At 40.7% G+C, this 19,205-nt stretch overlaps 1 protein-coding gene across 4 annotated transcripts in view; it reads left to right on the forward strand.

Annotated features, from left to right (window-relative positions):
- Positions 1-16,714, forward strand: part of Upf2 (UPF2 regulator of nonsense mediated mRNA decay) — a 127,707-nt gene extending 110,993 nt beyond the window's left edge. For 3 of the 4 annotated variants that reach the window (XM_055593826.1, XM_055593828.1, XM_055593827.1), the window contains exons 20-22: positions 5,302-5,443; positions 6,510-6,630; positions 15,446-16,714. In XM_055593826.1, the coding sequence (XP_055449801.1) occupies positions 5,302-5,443; positions 6,510-6,630; positions 15,446-15,455 (273 nt within the window). In that variant the 3' untranslated portion in view covers positions 15,456-16,714. Of the gene's footprint in view, positions 1-5,301; positions 5,444-6,509; positions 6,635-15,445 lie in introns of those variants that run through there. The other variant, XM_055593829.1, reaches the window with a different exon arrangement.
- The last annotated feature ends 2,491 nt before the right edge of the window (positions 16,715-19,205 follow it).

Consider the following 19,205-nt stretch of genomic DNA (forward strand, 5'->3'; position numbering starts at 1 on the left):
TCATTTCTAAAGTTGATTAGTTCATATGATAATTAACATTTTTCTGTTTTAATGATGTGTAAAATAATGGTATGTATTAGAATGAAAGAAATACTAGATTCTATGAAATAGCTGGCACACATAAACAAGTCTAATACTTGGTTTGTTATTCACATAACCATTTGGCATATTTGTTTCCCTGCTAGCTCCTTCATGAAGAGTATAAGTTAAGCAAATTCTTCTCTCTTGGAGCTTTCAGTTAGCAAAGAAATTCACAATGTCAGCTTGGGAAAATGTTAAGGTGAAAGGCATAGGGACAGGCAGTGAAAGGGAGGCTGTTCTTTCAGACACACCCGGGGGGACTTTCAAGGGATTGCCATGTGTGACTGAAAGAAAAGTCTGTATTCAAAGTAATGACACCAGCATAGTGAGATGGCTCAGAGGGTGTAAGTGACAATCCCAAAACCCATCTGGAAAGAGAGAGCTCCCAGCAATTTGTCCTCAGACTATCTCTATTTATCTATCTCACACAGACACACTTTCTCTCTCTTTCTCTGTCTCACACACACACACACACATTGAATAAATCTAATTTAAAAAAAAAATTCAAAGATCTTCCTTGAGATAGAGGCTGAAAGATGCTAGTAAGAGAATAATGGGGGTCAGGAATCCCTGAAAGATCAACAAGGCTAGCTCCTGGTGAACATTACCACTTGCTCTGTCACTTTCTTCTCTACAGCTCTAGGCCCCGTTCTGCTATCCTTTCAGATTAGCTGAGGTCACTTAGAGAACAGAGGGCCACCTTCCACACCCACCCAGGTCCTCTAAGCTTAGCTTCAGCCTTTAATTGGCTTCTTGAGGACAAAGAACAGCTCTGTAGCACCATCTCTAGTTACCAGTGCCAGCAGATGAAAGCCCAAAGATTCTGACTCCCTTTACACACCTGCTAAGCCCAGAACCAGCATCTTGAACCTGGGCCAGAACCTAAAAGTTGCCAGAACTACAGTAGCTATCACTCTCTGCATCTTCACAAGAAACCAGAGTGGGAGGTGCCAGTGCTCAAACCTTAGGAGTAAGCAAGATGGGGAGTCATTTAAGCCCCTAAGCAGTAGTAGGAACCTTGACTCTTGACTTCCAGGAGCATGGCTTCAAGTTTCTATTCTTAGCTGTCGAGCTACTAGGGAGGGTGTGAGGGCAGAGGACCTGCCCCTTGGAAAAGACAACCCCCACAAAGTTAAGACCTGACACCCTTTTCTTCCATTCCAGTAAGAAAAAAAGAGATTAAGATAATAATCACCCTAGTCCCAAAGGCTGAGGGGCACAGAGGCTGTGAAGGGCCTTGCAACTATGCTTGCCCATCTTCTGCACTGCTGATCCCAGTCTGTCTGATGTTTGGGTTATATGACTAGATATAATTCCCCTTTGCGTTTGTTTGGTTTTTCTTTTTTATTTTTTGGTCTTGTTTTGTTTTCTAAATTTTTCATGATTTCTTATTTAGGTAAGGGATCATGGAAGCCTGCTTTATACCATTATTTTGCTGGTTGGTATGTAAAGACGTCTCTAATAGCACAATAACAGGGCCAGCAAATACTGTACATCATGACTAACATAAAAATTAACAAGTTAAAGTCAAACACTAACTTCTTCCTTTATCACCCCGCCACCCTTCTCTGTACAGGCATGCCTGTATGTACATGTGTATTCATACACACACACACACACACACACACACACAGAGAGAGAGAGAGAGAGAGCTCTAACCAGGTTTCATGAGAGAGAGAGAGAGAGAGAGAGAGAGAGAGAGAGAGAGCTCTAACCAGGTTTCATTGTGCTTTCATGGAAGTCCCAACCCTCTACTGTCTGTAGACCAGGGCTGTGCTCTCTCTGCTCACTCAGTCTCTGAGGAGGAAAATGAAAGCTGGTTTTGGTAAGAATCTTAAATTTGCCAAATCTCTTTTTTGTTACCTAGAGTTGGTAATTTGCTACTATAACCATGATTGTCAAATCCCATAAGTCTTTTCTCTACGCTTACTTAGTTCTTTGACCTAGGCTTTTTTAACAATCTTAGTCATCACATTTTAAGTCTCTTTTATTCTCCTTGGTGCTCTTCTTTTGGACTCTTACCCGTGCCAACAACTTTTCTTGGCACAAAAAGGAATCCTGAAAATGTCATTTAATTCTTAAAGATTTATTTATTTATATAGTATTCTGCCTGCATGTGTGCCTGCATGCCAGAAGAAGGCACCTGACCTCATTATAGGTGGTTATGAGCAACCTGTAATGGTTGCTGGGAATTGAATTCAAGACTTTTGGAAGAATAGCGAGTGCTTTTAACCTCAGCCATCTCTCCTCCCCTAATTCTAACATTTTAAGGCATATACAGTGCACAAAGCTTTTTCCGTGTCATGTGGTGGGGGAAGGAAAGTGTAGAATTTAGCAACTAGAATTAGGTATTTCTTGGTTCTCATTAGTGCATATTTTGGCATACATCTTGGATCCTGAGTTTAATTAACTAAAAGGAAACTTAGTAATATCTTTTCTGAAGAAAAACTATACAATAATAGTTTTCCTTTTTCTTATATCCAGGTACACATACAAATTTGTTGTCATCAACTTGTACATGCTGTTTAGTCCTTATACAACCCTGTAGGCTTTGACAATAAGTCAAGATGTATCTTAAGGCCAGGTATGGTGCTACATACCTGTAATTCTGAGAGGCTGAAACAGGCTTATTAATTTGAAGGCCGGTTTCTGGAAAATTACTTGAAGGAAAATCATTATATTTTTGTGTCTGAATGAGAAAATATATTTTGTTCTGATTTTTTTGTTTTTGTTTTTTTAGCTTTTGGGTGTTGGCCTTCTGGTACAACTGCTTTTCTACAAGTGTAAAATGTGTTTTAGGAATATTTAATTCCAGTGAAAAGATCTCTATGTACTAGATTTATATTTAGAAAATCTTACTGTGACAGTCATCAGTAGAAAAATTGTATCAGTGATGTGAGTAGGTGAAGAGAAGGAAAAGGAAAACAATGTCAGTTCATTTCTGCATTTACATATTTATGAATTTGAACAATTGAAGTAAAACATTTTCATTCTTAAAAAAATTTTAACATAGAAGTGGTTATATAATTCAACATATTTTATTTTATTTTAAGAATCCAAGCACATGCCTGTAATCCCAGCACTTGGGAGGCAGATCTCTATGAGTTCAAGGCCAGCCTGGTCTACAAAGCGAGTTCAGGGCAGCCAGGGCTACACAGAGAAGCCCTGTCTGGAAAAACCAAACAAAACAAAAAGTGGAGGTTAGAGAGAAGGCTCAACAGTTTTGTGTTTGCAGTATAATCAGAAAGACCAGAGTTTGATCCCAAGTACCCATATTACAAACCAGGGTCCCACAGATAACTTTCCAGCTCTGAGGGCTTCAGCACCGGCTTCTCTCCTTCACATGTTCGCAACCAGGACTCATAAGGAATTATGATTAGTGCTTACTGTAACCTGAGACTTTATATCACCTATGTGTATGTAGTTTTAAGATGCAGCTCTGTTTATAATGCTGCCTTTAGGCTTCATTGCCCTTCAGTCCCCCACTGTTACTTTTGTGTTTTGTTTTCTTTTGGTTTTCGAGACAAGATTTCTTTGTGTAGCCTTGGCTGTCCTGGACTCAATTTGTAGACCAGGTTGTCCTTGAACTCACAGAGATCACTTGCCTCTGCCTCCTGAGTGCTGGGATTAAAGGTGCACGCTACCTACCAAGCACTCCTGCTTCTTTTTAAATGTTCTTTTAAACATACAATACTTGAGAACTTTTCTTTTCATAAATTTCATAGAGTTCATAAAATGTGCTAAAGATAATTTTACTTTTGTAAATACTAAATGCATTTTGAGAACAAATTTTATTATGAAAAAATTTTATAATACTTCATACTGTTTTATTAGTATACTGCCAATATGATTGTTTATTATAACTTAATTTTAGAAGAAATTTCAGGTTTTATTATAGGAACTATTTTACTGAATATTTAAATGTAACAGGAAAGCCAAAGTATCTTATAATTGATGAACAAAATATGAATGTTTCTTATTGGCCTTTTATTTTAGTATTCTGTAAGACTCTTAATACCATTTCCTTCAATAAAAATTTTATTTACATTTATATGTGCTTGAGACCAGGAAGTATAGTGACTGAAAAAAAAAAATAGCTTTCTAATTAACCAAGAATTGTGATGCTGGTATCTGGATTTATATTAAGAAATCAGGTTAAAAACACAACAAAACAAACCAACTAAATAAATAAATAAATAAGTGAAATCGGGTTTTTGCCTCTTTCTTTACCCTTACCATCTCAACCTGGATTAGAACATTACTTAGTATGTATTGTGAGATGTTATCTGATGTCATGAAAACAAAATATAGTTAGCAGGGTGTGTATGTAGAATATCCTACCTGTGTGTTTAGTGCTCATGTTACTACATTCTAAGAGGAACGTTGACTGACTGAGGTGCATCATAAAGATGCCAGCTGGTAAAGAACATCGGACTGAAATGAGTCAGAACTCACATAACGTTAAACTTTACTAGTAACTGCAGTGATCAGAGCAGCTCAGAGGCATGATTGGGATCCTGAGCATAGCTCTCAGAACCCTGCCTTTCCACATCATGCCTTTGATCCAGTCATATGCACATTATTGTGCCAGGGAGAATTTAGGTTATGAAACCTTTGTTTTATGTTTAGCTGGTTATCATAGCTTACTTAAAATTTCCCAGGGAGCTGTAATTTTATAGACTTTTATCCAGGTTTGTCTGCTGTATGCATTCCTATGCTGCAAACATCCTGCTTAAAACAAACATTCCAAGAAAAGGATCTCTGGCTCAGTTGATTTCTGGTTCAGTTGATTCACTCTCCCTCCTTTGTGTCACATCTGTCTTCAGAATGAAGAAGTGCTCAGAATTCTGAAGATGGGTTAGATTTTCCCTATATAGTTTGAGTCAGATAGAAATGTAAAGAATGAACTTGTCATTTTGCTGTGTAAAAGCCTGTTGAAAGTTGTTCACATATGATGAGTCTGCAGGATGAAAAGTTGTCCTGTCTGTAGGTGTGTGCTTCCGGAGAAGAGCTGTTCATGAAGTCAGTCAAATTTAGTGGTCTTCCAGCTCCCATCCACCTCTGATAGGCTTTGTTTCTTCTTAGAATAATACAGGTATCTTTTTTAACAAATCTGATTTATAGTGAAGGATAGATAGTATTCTTTTCTAAAGTAATTTATTTAATTCTATGTGCTACTTTATTAGGCTGTTTGTAATTCCAATGTTATTTTTCCTCTAGTTTAAAATTCTTAATGTGCCCATGTCATCCCAACTTGCTGCAAATCATTGGAACCAGCAACAAGCAGAACAAGAAGAGAGGATGAGAATGAAAAAGCTCACATTAGATATCAATGAACGACAAGAACAAGAAGATTATCAAGGTATAAAGTCATTTATAGGGTAGGAATGGTGGCATAGACCTGTAGTGCCATCATTCTGGAGGCTGAGGCTGGAGGATCACCATATGTTTGAGACTAGCTTGGGCTACATATTAAGACTCTAGCTCAGAAAAGGAAAGAAGGATCACTTGTTGACAATGTAGAGGGTCTGGAAAGATGGCTTATCAGTTAAGAGCATATATTGCTCTTCCACAGCGCCTGAGAATAATTTCCTTCAACTACACCAGGTGGTTCACAAACTGCCTCTAACTCCAGCTCCAGGAGACCAACTCCTCTGGCTTCTCTCTATATACTCATGTGTACATAACCCACACAAATATACAGTTTAAATTAATTAAAATAAATCTTTTTTCTTTGTTTTTCAAGTCAGGGTTTCTCTGTGTAGCCCTATGTTGGAACTTGCTCTGTAGACCAAGCTGGCCTCAAACTCAGGGATCCACCTGTTTCTGCCTCCAAAGTGCTAGGATTAATGGCATGCACCACCACAACCAGCTGTAAGAGTAAATCTTACCAACATAAAAAATATAAAGTGTTCACTATGCAAACATGAGGACTTGAGTTGGATATCCCAGCACCTACATAAAAGCCCGGTGTGGTGATTAATGTTTGTAACCCCAGCGTTGGGAGGCAGATCCCTGGGGCTTGCTGACCAACCAAGGCCAATAGGTAAAGCCCAAGTCCCAATGGGCTTTTGAAAAAGAGAGGTGGGAAAAAGAAAAAGAGAGGTGGGCTGTTGAAAAAACAGGATGGACAGTGCCTGAGGAGGAACAACACCCCTAGGTTGTCCAGGAGTGTTTTAAAGGTAGCCATCAAAGCTGTTATTTCTTTTACTTTTTCTTTTACTTCTTTTACTTTTACTTTTTCATTATGAAGTACTTTCAGTACTTTCAGTACTTCATAATCATTAGCCTATATGATGTTCTTTTTTGAAAGTCAACTACCTAGGTGTAAGGACTAATAAACTTTATCTCTCTGGTATTTTGTGGGTTTCTAGAAGGTATATATTTACAAGAGTTAACAGCATTTTCCTCTTTGCTCCTAATCACAGAAATGTTGCAGTCTCTTGCACAGCGCCCAGCTCCAGCAAACACCAATCGTGAGCGGCGGCCTCGTTACCAACATCCAAAGGGAGCACCTAATGCAGACCTAATCTTTAAGACTGGTGGGAGGTAAACAGCCTTCACTTAAACCTTCCTAACGTGTTTCTGTGCTGACTTTGTGAGCAACTTGAGAATTTGGGGTTAGATTCGATGATACAGCTTCATTATATTGAAGCCTGTTATATCATTGCTAAAAATACAAAGTTGCTTAAGAGGTGGTGAAAAATATTAGTTTCTTGCCTATTCACTTTCTTAAAAGTAGCTTAAAGTGTGTGCTGTAATAGTCTTAATAATCTGGCCCTTTTGTATCATTATCACAGACCAGAACTATTAGAATGTTTTTATTTTAATATTTCCCATAATACTGACATTTTTTTGGTAGGTTAACTTCTCAGGAATTTTTGTCAATACCCAAGGCTTTTTCAGCTCAAAGTAAATGATTTTTAATCATTTTTATATGTTGGGTTGTCAAAAATTAGAAGAAAACCCTGTCAGTACCCTCAAAAGCTAGAGCTCAGTTGTTGTTGTTTTGGGTTTTGAGTTTTGTTTTCTGTGGAGGGGGGGGCATATGCTCAAAACAGGCTTTCTCTGTTTAGACCTTGCTGCCCTGGAACTCATTTTATAGTCCTTGAACTCAGATATGCCCCTGTCTTTGCCTCCCAAGTGCTGGGAAGTGTGCACCACCACTGCCCAGCTTAGTCATTTATTTAAAAACAAACAAACAAAAACATTGAGAGACTTAATACAAAGTATGTCCTTGGAAACAAAGATAAAATATGGGGAAATAGAGATGTAAATATATAAATGATATAAATGCATGTATATACATGTGTAGCTTTCCTAATCTTTCAAAATTCTTTGTTAACATTGTCTGTTTCCCTTTGAATTCCCCATTGAAAGAAGTAGCCTTATTTGTTCTTCATTTTTTCATTTTTCTGAAGCTTTAACTGGGAACTGTTACTGCCTCTCAGTTATTGTCTTAGTCACCCTGGTAGTATAAGCTTTGTTTTCTGTTTTTGGAGGGTTTTTTGTTTTGTTCTGTTTTTAAATTGTATGTGGATGAGTGTTTTGTCTGCATGTATGTGTGTGTGCCACATACATTTCTGGTACCTGAGAAGGTGAGGAGGTCCCTGGATTCCCTGGACCTGGAGTTACCGGATGGTTGTGAGTGCTAGGAATTAAATCTCAGTCCTCTGCAAAAGCAATAAGTGCTTTAAACCACTGAACCATATTTCCAGCTAGCTCTGTGGGTTTGGACTCAGATCTGCTTCCCTCTTCTTCCTGAGTACTGGGATTAAAGGCATGTGTCACCACGCCCAGCTCTCTCCTGATATACCCATCTCTTAGTTTCTCAGACTACTGGGGTGTCTTTTTCCTTTTCTTTAACACCCCATAACTATGAGCATGGATAGACAGTAGATGTCATTGACCCTTGGACTCAGCCCTCAGCCTTCTCTTAGCCTTCTATTCTTTGGAGATGGTTCATCCCTGCTGTGGTTCATTTACTATCCAGAACTCTTACTGATACCTTGAACTTGAGTTTCTGTGCATATTCAACCATGTGTCTGAGAGAAAAACATAAAGTGATTATTGCCCTTGCCATTCCTCCTCTTCCCCCCATGTTTTCCAGCTTCGTTAATGCAAACACTGCCAGCCCCATTATCTGCACACTGAAAGGTTTTACTCATCCCTTTCCTTCTTGTCTAAATAATACTAAGTTTCTCTGTGGTGTTCTACTAAGTAACTGTTGTATTTGCCCATGTTTTCACCTCAGTGCCAAGATTTAGATCAAAGGACAGTTACTTCTCATGGAATACTGCAACACTGGTCTTCTAGTTAAGATCAGTGCAGATTGCTGCTGTAGCCCATCATCAACTTTGCAGTCTGTTTCAACACTTCAGAGTCATTCTCCACTGTACTTCATATTCTGAGATGCAGTCTGCCATCTGACTTGTTGAGCCCTTCTACTTAAAGCCCTTCAGTGGCCTCTCATGCTGAACTTATAAAGTCTGAATTACACGACTTGGTTAACATTTCTGGTTGTTCTTTCTCACATTCTCAGCCAAGCTGACCTCTTAGTTAACTTATTCCTAACTCTCTCTCTCTCTGGAGCTATATCCTGCTCTCCCAAGCCCCAGGTAACTCTTGTTCCTCTTTTAGGGCCTGCCTTGGTATTCTTGGGACTGGCCTAAGAAATAAAGATATGCTGCCATGACTCACTGTATTCTACAGAGCAGTTCCTACTTAATTACCTGTTAGCTTGTCTCTGTTCCCCCAGGATATTGCTGTAGAGGCAAGGACTGTTGTCTTTTCTTGTATCTCCTACAAGGTACTCACTCCCTGGCATCTAACAGAAGTGGAATAAATATCTGTTGAATAGAAAAAGGCTTTTTACAGTCCATGTTTAATCACTTAATTTTCTTCTCCAAGTCTCTTCCAAGCTCATTCCTTTCTTTGTTGAGAGTCCTAAGTCTTCAGCTAACCGCTTAGCTTGTTTTAGCTAAAACCACGTCAAAAAAAAACAAAAACAAAAACAAAAAAAAAAAAACAACTTATCCATTGTCTTAGTTAGGGTTTTTATTGCTGCAATGTGAAACACCATGACCAAAAAGCAAGTTGAGGGGAAATGGTTCATTTAGCTTACAACCTCCACATTGTTGTTTATAACTAAAGGAAGTCGGGGCAGGAACCTGGAGGCAGGAGCTGATCCAGATTCCATGGAAGAATGCTGCTTACTGTCTTACATTATATGGTTTGCTCAACCTACTTGCTTGCTTGCTTGCTTTCAGATTTATTCTTCTCTCATATATTACATCTTGACTGCAGTTTCCCCTCTCTTCTTCCCCTCAGAAAAGAGCAGGCCTTCCAGGGACATCAACCAAATATGCGTAACAAGCTACTATAAGACCAGGCACATATTTTTACATCAAGGCCAGACAAGGCAATCCTGTAGAGGAAAAGGGTCCGAAAGGCAGGCAAAGGAGTCAGAGACAGCCCCTGCTACCCCTGTTGGGAATCCCACAAGAACACTGAGCTACATAACCATTAACATATATGTAAATGAAGGTCAGACTCATATAGGCTCTCTGAGCTCTGTGAGCCCACATGAGTCTCCATCAGTTGATTCTATGGGACATGTTCTTATGGTATCCTTGATCCCTCTAGCTCCTCCTCCGAACTCTGAACTCTGCCTAATATATGGCTGTGGGAGTCTATATCTGCTCCCATCAGTTGCTGGATGAAATCTGTCTGGTCTTTCTAATGATAATGCTAGGGTCTGGTCCCAGCATATCCTGCAGGCATGTCAAACTGTAGGTCCAAGGGTTTGTGGCTGGCTTAGTGTCCCAATTTCTCCATTTGAGGCATGATTACAGAGGATGGTCAGTTCAGGCTTCATATTCCCCATTACTAGGAGTCTTCACTAGTGTTAGTCCTCAAAATGGAGTTTTCATTGTGCTGGGTTTCTGCCTCACTCCCAAAATGCCCCCTGATTCCAGTAATCTTTCCCAGTATTCTCTCCCTCCATCCCCCTCTCCACCTGATCCCTCCTGTTTCCATCCCCACCTACCCCCAGTCCAGCCTCAAGCCCTATTCTAATTTTTCAGGAAGATCCTTGCATTACTCCCCTTGAGCCCTCCCTTTTACTTAGCCTCTCTGGGTCTGTGGATTGTAGCATGGCTATTCTTTACTTGACCCAGCTAACATCCGCTTATGAGAGAGTATATATCATGTTAGTTTTTCTGGGCCTGGGTTACCTCACTCAAGATGATTTTTTTTTTTTTCTAGTTTCATCCATTTGGCAGCACATTGCATGCACATTCTAACAGCTAGGTAATACATATATATATATATATATATATATATTTTATTATTATTATTATTAATCCATTCTTTGGATGAGGGATATCCAGGTTGTTTCCAGTTTCTGGCCATTATGAGTAAAGCTGCTATGAACATAGTGGAACAAGTGTCCTTGTGGTAGGATGGAGCATCCTTTGGGTGTATGCCCAGGAATGGTATGTCAGCCTACTTTCTTATAGAACCCAGGACCACCAGCCCAGGGATGGCACCACCCACAGTGGGCTGGTCCCTTCCCCATTGATCACTCATTGAGAGAATGCATTACAGATGGATCTCATGGAGGCTTAGCTTGTGTCAAGTGGACACACAAAACCAGGCAGTAGAATTGACCCGTTGTCAACTTTACACACAAACAGAACACTATAAAGCCACAACCTCTCCTTTCTTATTCATCCCCAAGTTCTCACAGTCTTTACAAATTTAAGCACATTTAAAACTTCAGTCTCCTTAAAGTATTCAGTCTCCCGAAAAAATCCAAAATCTTGCAAGCTGGAGTGATGGCTTAGAGTTTAAGAGCACTGACTGCTTTTCCAGAGGTCCTGAGTTCATTTCCCAGCAAGCATGTGGGACTTTAATGAGATTTGATGCCCTCTTCTGGCATGCAGGCATGCGTGCAGGCAGAATACTGTGTGTGTGTGTGTGTGTGTGTGTGTGTGTGTGTGTGTGTGTGTGTGTATTTTTTTTTTAACATCCAAAATCTCTTAAAATTTCAAAGTCTTTCAGCTGAGGGATCCTGGAAAAGTCAAAATACAAAATACTTTCTTACTTCAAGAGGGAAGAACCAGAGCACAGCCATAATCAAAACAAAACTTGAGTTGTTGTAAACAACTCTATGTCCAATGTCTTCTGGTCTCCTCCGAGAGGCTTGGGTCACTTCCTAGGCTCCACCCTCAATAGCACACACAGCTTGTCTTCTAGGCTCTGGCTGGCCCCACTCCACTGCTGCTGCCTTCGGTGGTTGTCTCATGGCACTGGCATCTCCAGAACTGCTAGGGTCCTCTGCTGCCACTGGGCTGCACTTTCACCAATAGCCGTTCTTCATGGTGCCAAGCCTCAACTTCTCTTCATGACCCCTTCATTCCTGGGCCTTCACCTGCTCCTGAGGCTGCACCTTCACTAATGGCCTCTCCTTTAGCCAAACCTTAGCTGTTCTCTATGAGCCCTTCATGCCTTCAAAACCAGTACCACCTGGGTGACTCTTACATTACCAAGTTCTTCTGCCAGCATGATGTACAGCCTTCGCCATCTCTGAAACACAGCTTTTCTTTGCTCTCAGGAAACACTTCCTAGAAGATTTCACCTCAGCGATGCTGGTCTTAATCACCACTAAAGTCTCAGCTCCAGCTGACCAGCATCAAGTATCCCAACAAAGCTAAGCAGTTCTGGTGTTTTGTTAATCGCTGCTGATTATTCAGCCCCAGCTGACCAGAACCACAGAATCTTGAGTCAAAATAGCAAATGGCCCTAATGGACTCTTTAAAGTTTCCCTCTGAAACTTCACAAGCCAGGCCTCCATCCATCATCTTCAGAGCTCTCAACATTGTTATCTTCCAGGCTTTCACAGAACACTGAACTGAGCTCTCAACACTCAGTGCTTTTCTAGCTCAAAGTTCCAAAGTCCTTCCATAGTCTTCCCAAGAAACATGGTCAGGTCTGTCACAGCAATACCCCACTACACTGATATCACCTTGTCTTAGGGTTATGACTGAAAAGCAAGTTGGAGAGGAAAGGTTTTATTTGGTTTACACTTCTATATTGCTGTTCATCACTAAAGAAGTCAGGACAGGAACTCAAGCAGGGCAGGAACCTGGAGGCAGGAGCTGATGCAGAGGCCATGCAGGAATGCTGCTTACTAGCTTGCTCCTCATTGGTTGTTCAGCATGCTTTCTTAGAGAACCCAGTACTACCAGCCCAGGGATGGCACCACCCACAGTGGGCTGGGTTCTCCCTCATCATCACAATTAAGAAAATGCCTTACAGCTGGATCTTATGGAGGTATTTTCTCAAGTTGAGGCTCCCTCCTTTCAGATAACCATAGTTTATGTCGTGTTGCATAAGACTAGCCAGGCACATCCTTCATCTTTAAGACTGACCCTCTGAGCTTGGCATGGTGGCATACTTATCCTAGTACTTGGCCAGGCAGAAGCAGGTATTATTTCTGTGAGTTCAAGGCTGGCCTTGATCATAGCAAGTTCCAGGCCATTCAGGGTTATATAAGACCCTGTCTCAAAAGGTGTAGCGTATGGCTGGATTGTGGTAAGGAGCATTTACTGCTCTTTCTGAGGACCTGAATTTGGTTCCTAGCACACACATGTTGAGTCACAACCATTGGTAACTCCAGTTCCAGGGGATCTGATGCCTTCCTTTAATCTCCATGAGATTAAGTTTATAGGTGGTACATGGTGTGTGTGTGTGTACATACATACATACATGCAGGTAAAACATTCACATAAAATAAGTCTTAAAGGCCCTCTGGAAAGTATAATGAACACTTTAAAAATATAGATGTTAATGAACATTGTAAAAGAGAGGGCAAGCATGTAAACAAGAAGTGTTGAGCCTTTTGGAGTACCAAGTGGTCTCTGGTTTTAAAACTTAAATTCTAAGTGGAGAAATGTAGTTATTTGAAAGAAGAAATAACAGAATGAAATCTTCTGGTGGTTTGGGTCCTATTATTTTCTTTGCTTTTCGCTGCAAGATAGCATTGGTAGAAGAATGTGGTATTGTCAGGTGTCTTAAGTGTGCTGTGGTAAGGGGTTTTCTGTGTGAAGGAGATGTGTGGTAAACACTTGAGCCTAGGTGGTAAACAACTGAGAAATTACCTCCAAATAGATTCTTGAGATGACGGATTGTGAATAAAGCCAGTTATTAATACTCATGACATTACATGTCAGTTAAAGTGAAATTTACTTACAGTCTGGTTATTGAAGTAGCTGCAACTTCTTTGCCTAGGGATTTGATAGGCTTAGTCAAGAGTTGAGAGGAGCCAGGTAGTGCCAGGGCACACCTTATATCTCAGCACTCGGGAGGCAAAGGCAGTTGCTCTCTGAGTTCAGTGCCAGCCTGGTCTATAAAGTGAGTACCAGGACAGCCAGGGCTACAGAGAAACCCTGTCTATAAAATTAAAAAAAAAAAAAAAAAAAAAAAAAAGGAAAAAAAAAAAGTTGATAGGAATGTAAATTGAAACTTCAGCCCTTTAGAAAATTACAGGCATTTACCTTGCATGAGGTAATATGCTTTAAGTAAAACTATTTTCTAAATTTTTCTATAGTGCAGAACAAGTTGCTTTCCATTCTGCTAGTGTTGAAAAGCTGAGACTGGCATCTTCAGCACGTGTTGGTACTGATGTCTGGATACGTCAGTTGTATATGAATTATTCCAGTGCTGTTTAAACTTTGCAGATACATATCAATTATTTACTGAAATGCATCTTACCTACCCTTGTTTTTGTTTTGAGATGGTATTGTTATGTTGTCCAGGTTGACGGGTTGACTTAAGCAATCTCTAACCTTAGTTCTTCCATCTCATCTTTTCAAGCAACCAGGACAGCTGGCTTACAACTTTTATATCTCCTTCCTCACATTGCTATTTAACTAACTCAGCTAGGCATGTGCTCTACCTCTGAACTAAACCCTCAGCCCATGATATTTTGAGACAGATTCTCCCTATGTACAGCTCAGGAAGGCCTTCAGCTCTGGTGAAGTTAAGAATTGTTCCACCATACCCCATGCAGGAACTTCTTTATGTTAATATTTTAAGGTTAATTAATAGTTTTATTATGAACAGGATACTTCCTAGAATAGCATTTATCAAAGCATGTATTAGAAATACTTCTTTCAGCTCTTAGAATCACTCAGGATAATTCTTTGCCTATAAGCTATCAAGTGACACTCTACTAGAAGTCTATCTTACAAAGATTTTTAACATTTTCTCCCCTCATCCACTGCACTTTATTAACCTGTTTTAGACAGCTACTTTCTGTTTACTCCAGAAGAGAATTTTGTGTCGGAATTCCTTCTTCCAGGGACTGATTGTGTTGGTGTTCTCCTCCCCCCCCCCCCACCCCACCCCACCCTCATTCAGCTAGTTCAGTTCTGGAAGAGTTTTGTTTTTTGTTGTTTTGTTGTGTTGGTTTTTTGTTGTTGTTGTTGTTGTTTTTCTGGGTAGATACAGCTCAGGATATACTTCTTCATGTCTGTATTATTCCTTGAAAGTTTCTTGCTACTCTAACCTGCCGTTTGTTAAAACGTAGTGTAGCAGCTCATTCAAGCTGCCCTGAGGAAGAGCCACAGACTGAGTGGCTTCAGCAGCAGAAGTTTTTTGTTTCATTTTTGGGGACAGGAAATGTGAGGCCAGGGAATTAGCAGGGCTGGTTTCTTCTGAGCTGTGAGGACCATGTTCAGGCATCCCGGCTTCCAGGAGTTTGCTGGCAATCCATGTGGCTAATACATGCATCACCTCATCTGTGTGTCTATCTCCACAGAGCGTTCTTTCTGTGTACACTTCTGTGTCTATACTTTACTCCATAATCATGCAGTCTGTCCCAGCATGGCCACAGCGTACCTGATTACATCTGCCAATTACTGTTTCCAAATAAGATGACAACCTGATGCTTTAAAGGAGAGACTTCACCATATGCATTTTGGTGAAATCATAAACCATGATTTCTTAGCATCTTAGAAATTAGTTGTAGAGGGCCAAGTATGGCAGCATATGCCTATTATAATCCTATGACAGGTGTGGAAGACAGGAAATTCAGGAGTTCATGACTGTCTCAACTGCATAGTGAGTACAAAGCCAGGTTGGGCTACATATGACTGTATCAAAAGAATGGAAGAGGAAGGGAGTAGGAGAGAGAAAAACTAGCTGCAGAAAAGGTGTTGGGGCCCCACCTATGGAGAGCATATATGATCTTCAGAAAGCTTTAGTCTATGCATGGTGATTGCTGGTGCGTAACACTTTCTTGCTCCAGTTTTGTCCTACAGTGGTAAAGTTTTTAACATCACCCTGTTTGTACCTTTAGGAGACGTTGATCCAGCAGCACGTGTCATTTCATTAGGTCCTGTATCTGATGTTGTGGATAGTGGAGTCCTCCAGCAATTGAATGAGAGCAGCGGACACATCTCAGCATGTCGGTCTAGAGAGTTGCGAATCTAAACCTGGGACAGGCTGGGGCCATGAGGCAGAAACACCAGCCTCTGCCAACACCGGAACAAGCCGACGCTTCCAGACAAGGCAGAAAGGCCTTTTGTAATGGAAATTACGTGAGGGTTAATCTTCTCTTGAGAATGGCAGTCAAGAAATGAGAAGGTTCACTTGACTACTGAGCAGTTACACCAAGAAGAGCGTCAATGAGATGACTGAGCCGGAGAAGAAACGGTTGAGATGGGAATGGTATGGGGGAAATGAATTTGAGTTTTAAACTTGATTTAAGCTACAGTGTCTCTGAATTGAACATCCCATGTTGGAAGAAGATACATTTGGGGGCTCCCGGACTACAGTAGAGAGTATAGAGCAAGCAGTAAAATCTTCTAGTAAAAACTTACATGCAGGACAACAAAATGATGAAAGATATCCAGATGCCAGATAAGCCACCAGGAAAGGTTTTGTTAAGGGGTTTGTTTCAAAAGGAACAAGGGATGAGGGAGAAAAACCTGTTTTAACCATCAGAGTCAGTGATGTAAAATTGCCTATTCAAGTGAAAGAAAAATGTGAAGACTGTTAATATGCAAAGCATTAATTCAGATGGTTTAGAAAAGTCTGATACCAGCCTAAGAACGGGGATATAGTTGAGCCCATTGTAAGTATCATTGAAAACAAAACGTGCCATCGAGCATGTCACAGAAGAACGAAGGACAACAAGAAGTGGATCAGAGTATTTTGTTGACCTTCATGGGTTTACAGCCTCTGTGTCTAAACAAACTATGGAAACAAGTAGAGCTTTTTCTTTGCTTTTGTTTTCGTTTCATTTTGTCCCCCACCCCCCCATAGAAATGAGGGTTCTTAGTCTGTTTCTGACAGTCTGTTAATTTATTAGGATAGGTATTTTTCATTTGCTTTCCAATAGGCATAGTAATTTAGTTAAAGAACACATCTGTATGCTACAACTTGATTACATCTTTTTTTTCTATTTTGCATCTTTCTTTTACCATGTTTCAGTTTCTGCATGTAGATTTCAATAAGAAACAAAATTTGTAAAGTTGTAACATTTCACATGGAAATGCTGCCCAATCTTCACCAGCTTCAGAAATCTGACCTTTGCCGATGCTGCAATAAAGTGTTGTAATTTGGATTTGGCATGATTTGTTTTATTTGGTTTGAAAACTTTCAGTGGGTCAGTTAGTATCATCCAGGGTCATCTTCATGCTTTATAAAAAAAAATAGTCTCTGCTAGATATGGTGGTGCATGACTATAATCCCAGAACTCCATTCTGAGGGAGAAGGATCACAAGTTGGAGGGCTAGCCTGAGCTGTATAGTGGCCTGAGCTGTGTAGTGTGAGTTTGTCCTTTTTAAAAAAAAAAAAAAAAAAAAAAAAAAACAGGGTCTTCCAATAGTCTTGGGTGAATATTCATTCTGTAGATCTTTGAACTCAGAAGACCTAGAATTTGGAGATCTGTCTGCCTCTGCCTCCCAAGTGCTGAGATTAAAGGTGTGTGCCACCATGCACAGAAGACATTGTCTCTACAAACCAAGTACTAGAATTCTTGCCTAACATGACCCAGGCCCTGTATTGCATCTCTAAGAAATGTGAATGAAACTAAGGGAAGAACTTCCCCCCAATGTTCCAAAGTTAGTCTCCGCTTCCCCATGCCACCAAAGGTGAGCAGTTGTTCCCAGATCCAGCTGTCAACTCCTTGCCTCCATCCCTCCTTCCTTTTTCCTTCCTTTCTGTGATCTACCTTTAAGAACTAATGAGCTGAGACTGGAGAGGTGGCTCAGTGGTTACACAGCCATCTATACTGGGATCTGCCCTCCTCTGGCATGTAGGGGTACATGCAAATAGAGCACTCAGACATAAATAAATCCTTAAAAAAAAAAAAAAAAACTAATGCACTGAGAAGAAGCTTTCTCAGGTAAGCCCTTGCCCTTTCCTAGCAGGGCCTCAGACACCTGAATGTGCTATGCCTTCGAATAACAGCCATTGCAGAATTGACTCACTTAAAAACCAAGCAGCCAGCCAGGGGGAAGGTCATAGGCAGTACATGGTGGAAAGAACAAAGAAGGATAAGTGGAGGAGGAAAAGGGGTGGGGGGAGTAATTCCTCAGCTAACCCAAGGAACCCAGTGGGGGGTTGGGGTTGTAACTCAGTGACAGGCCCTACTTTTGAACCCCAATACCACAAATAACCAAGCTTAGGCTGCCCTGTGGCCCCTGCCCTGCCAATGATAATGCCAGCCCAACAAGCCAGCCAGCCAGTGGAGTATTTACTACCCTAGAACATAAAGATTAGTGTGGAGAGAAACATTCATTCTATAGATGAGTTCTCCCGAGAGGTAGCTTGTCACTCAGTGTCAGCAGTTGTTGGGAATCTAATTATTCAAGGTCAGTAATTGTGGGGATTTTTATGATTAGCAGTACCTCTGCTAATAGTTTAACTCTAGGAAGTAAGTGCTAGAATATTGGGAGTATTTTACCAGTAGTAGAGAGAGAGACCCTAGGCTTTCTAAACTGTTTAAACTTTATCTATAATGAGAAATTTCAAGGCAGAAATTAAATGTGCCCTAGATCCCCATTGGAAGTGATTTCAAAGTGTTTACACTTTGAGGGGATAGAGAGATAGCTCAGTAGTTAAGAACATTGTCTTTTCTTTCAGAAGACGCAGATTCAAGCCCTAGTACCTAGTACATGGTACCCAACATCTGTCTGTGACCCTAATTCCTGGGCATCTGGTAACTCCCGGCACTGAGAACACGTGGTACACAGATACACAGGCAAAACGCCCACATGCATAAGTAAAAATAAATTTTAAAAAATTACAGTCTTCAGGGGTTAACTCTGAGCTATCTAGACTCCAGTGTGTTATTTACTTGAAAGATAATTTGAGCTTGCTTCAAGCAAAGGCGGTTATTATAAGGATTGTAAGTGTAAAGCAGTGTTCAGGAATCCATGGACATTAGACAAGTAAGTGCAAGCAGAAATATTCTCTGCTCCTCACCATTGTTCATGCTCAGGGTAGACTGCGCTTGCTACTGTAACAAAATGTCACAGGCTGGACAGTTAAAAGGAATGGGTTTCTTCTAGCTCAGAAGGCTGCGGGTCCAAGGGTTGGCAGGGTTGGTTTCTCCTGAGACCGACCTTTGTTTTGTAGAGGCTTCCTCACTGTGTCTTCACGACCTTATTATGCACAACATCTCTTGCTTTTTTTTTTTTTTTTTTTTTAAAGACACAGCCAAATCTGTCTTGGAACTTTGTATGTAACAAAAGATCGTCTCGAGCCAAGTGTGGCGGCGCACACCTTAATCCCAGCACTCAAGAAGCAGAGGCATAACTCTGAGTTCAAGACCAGTCTGGTTTACAAATCGAGTTCCAGGACAGCCAGGACTACACAGAGGAACCCTGGGGTCGTGGGGTACAGACATGTTGAACTTGTGATCTTCCCAGGTCACCCACATCGTCACTCCTGACTTCCGCAGTGCTGAAATCTCATCCGTTTTAGATACACATTCTGCTAGCTAAACCACTTCGACGGTCCTGTCTTTGGCAACAGTGCTCGAACACCTGAGGGTTTGGTTTGGTTTTGAGGAAGTCTGCATAGAGCCCAGGCTGGCCTTGAGTTCATGT

This window comes from Psammomys obesus, unplaced genomic scaffold (assembly GCF_907164565.1).
Source record: "Psammomys obesus unplaced genomic scaffold, mPsaObe1.curated_primary_1811, whole genome shotgun sequence".
Classification (NCBI taxonomy): domain Eukaryota; kingdom Metazoa; phylum Chordata; class Mammalia; order Rodentia; family Muridae; genus Psammomys; species Psammomys obesus.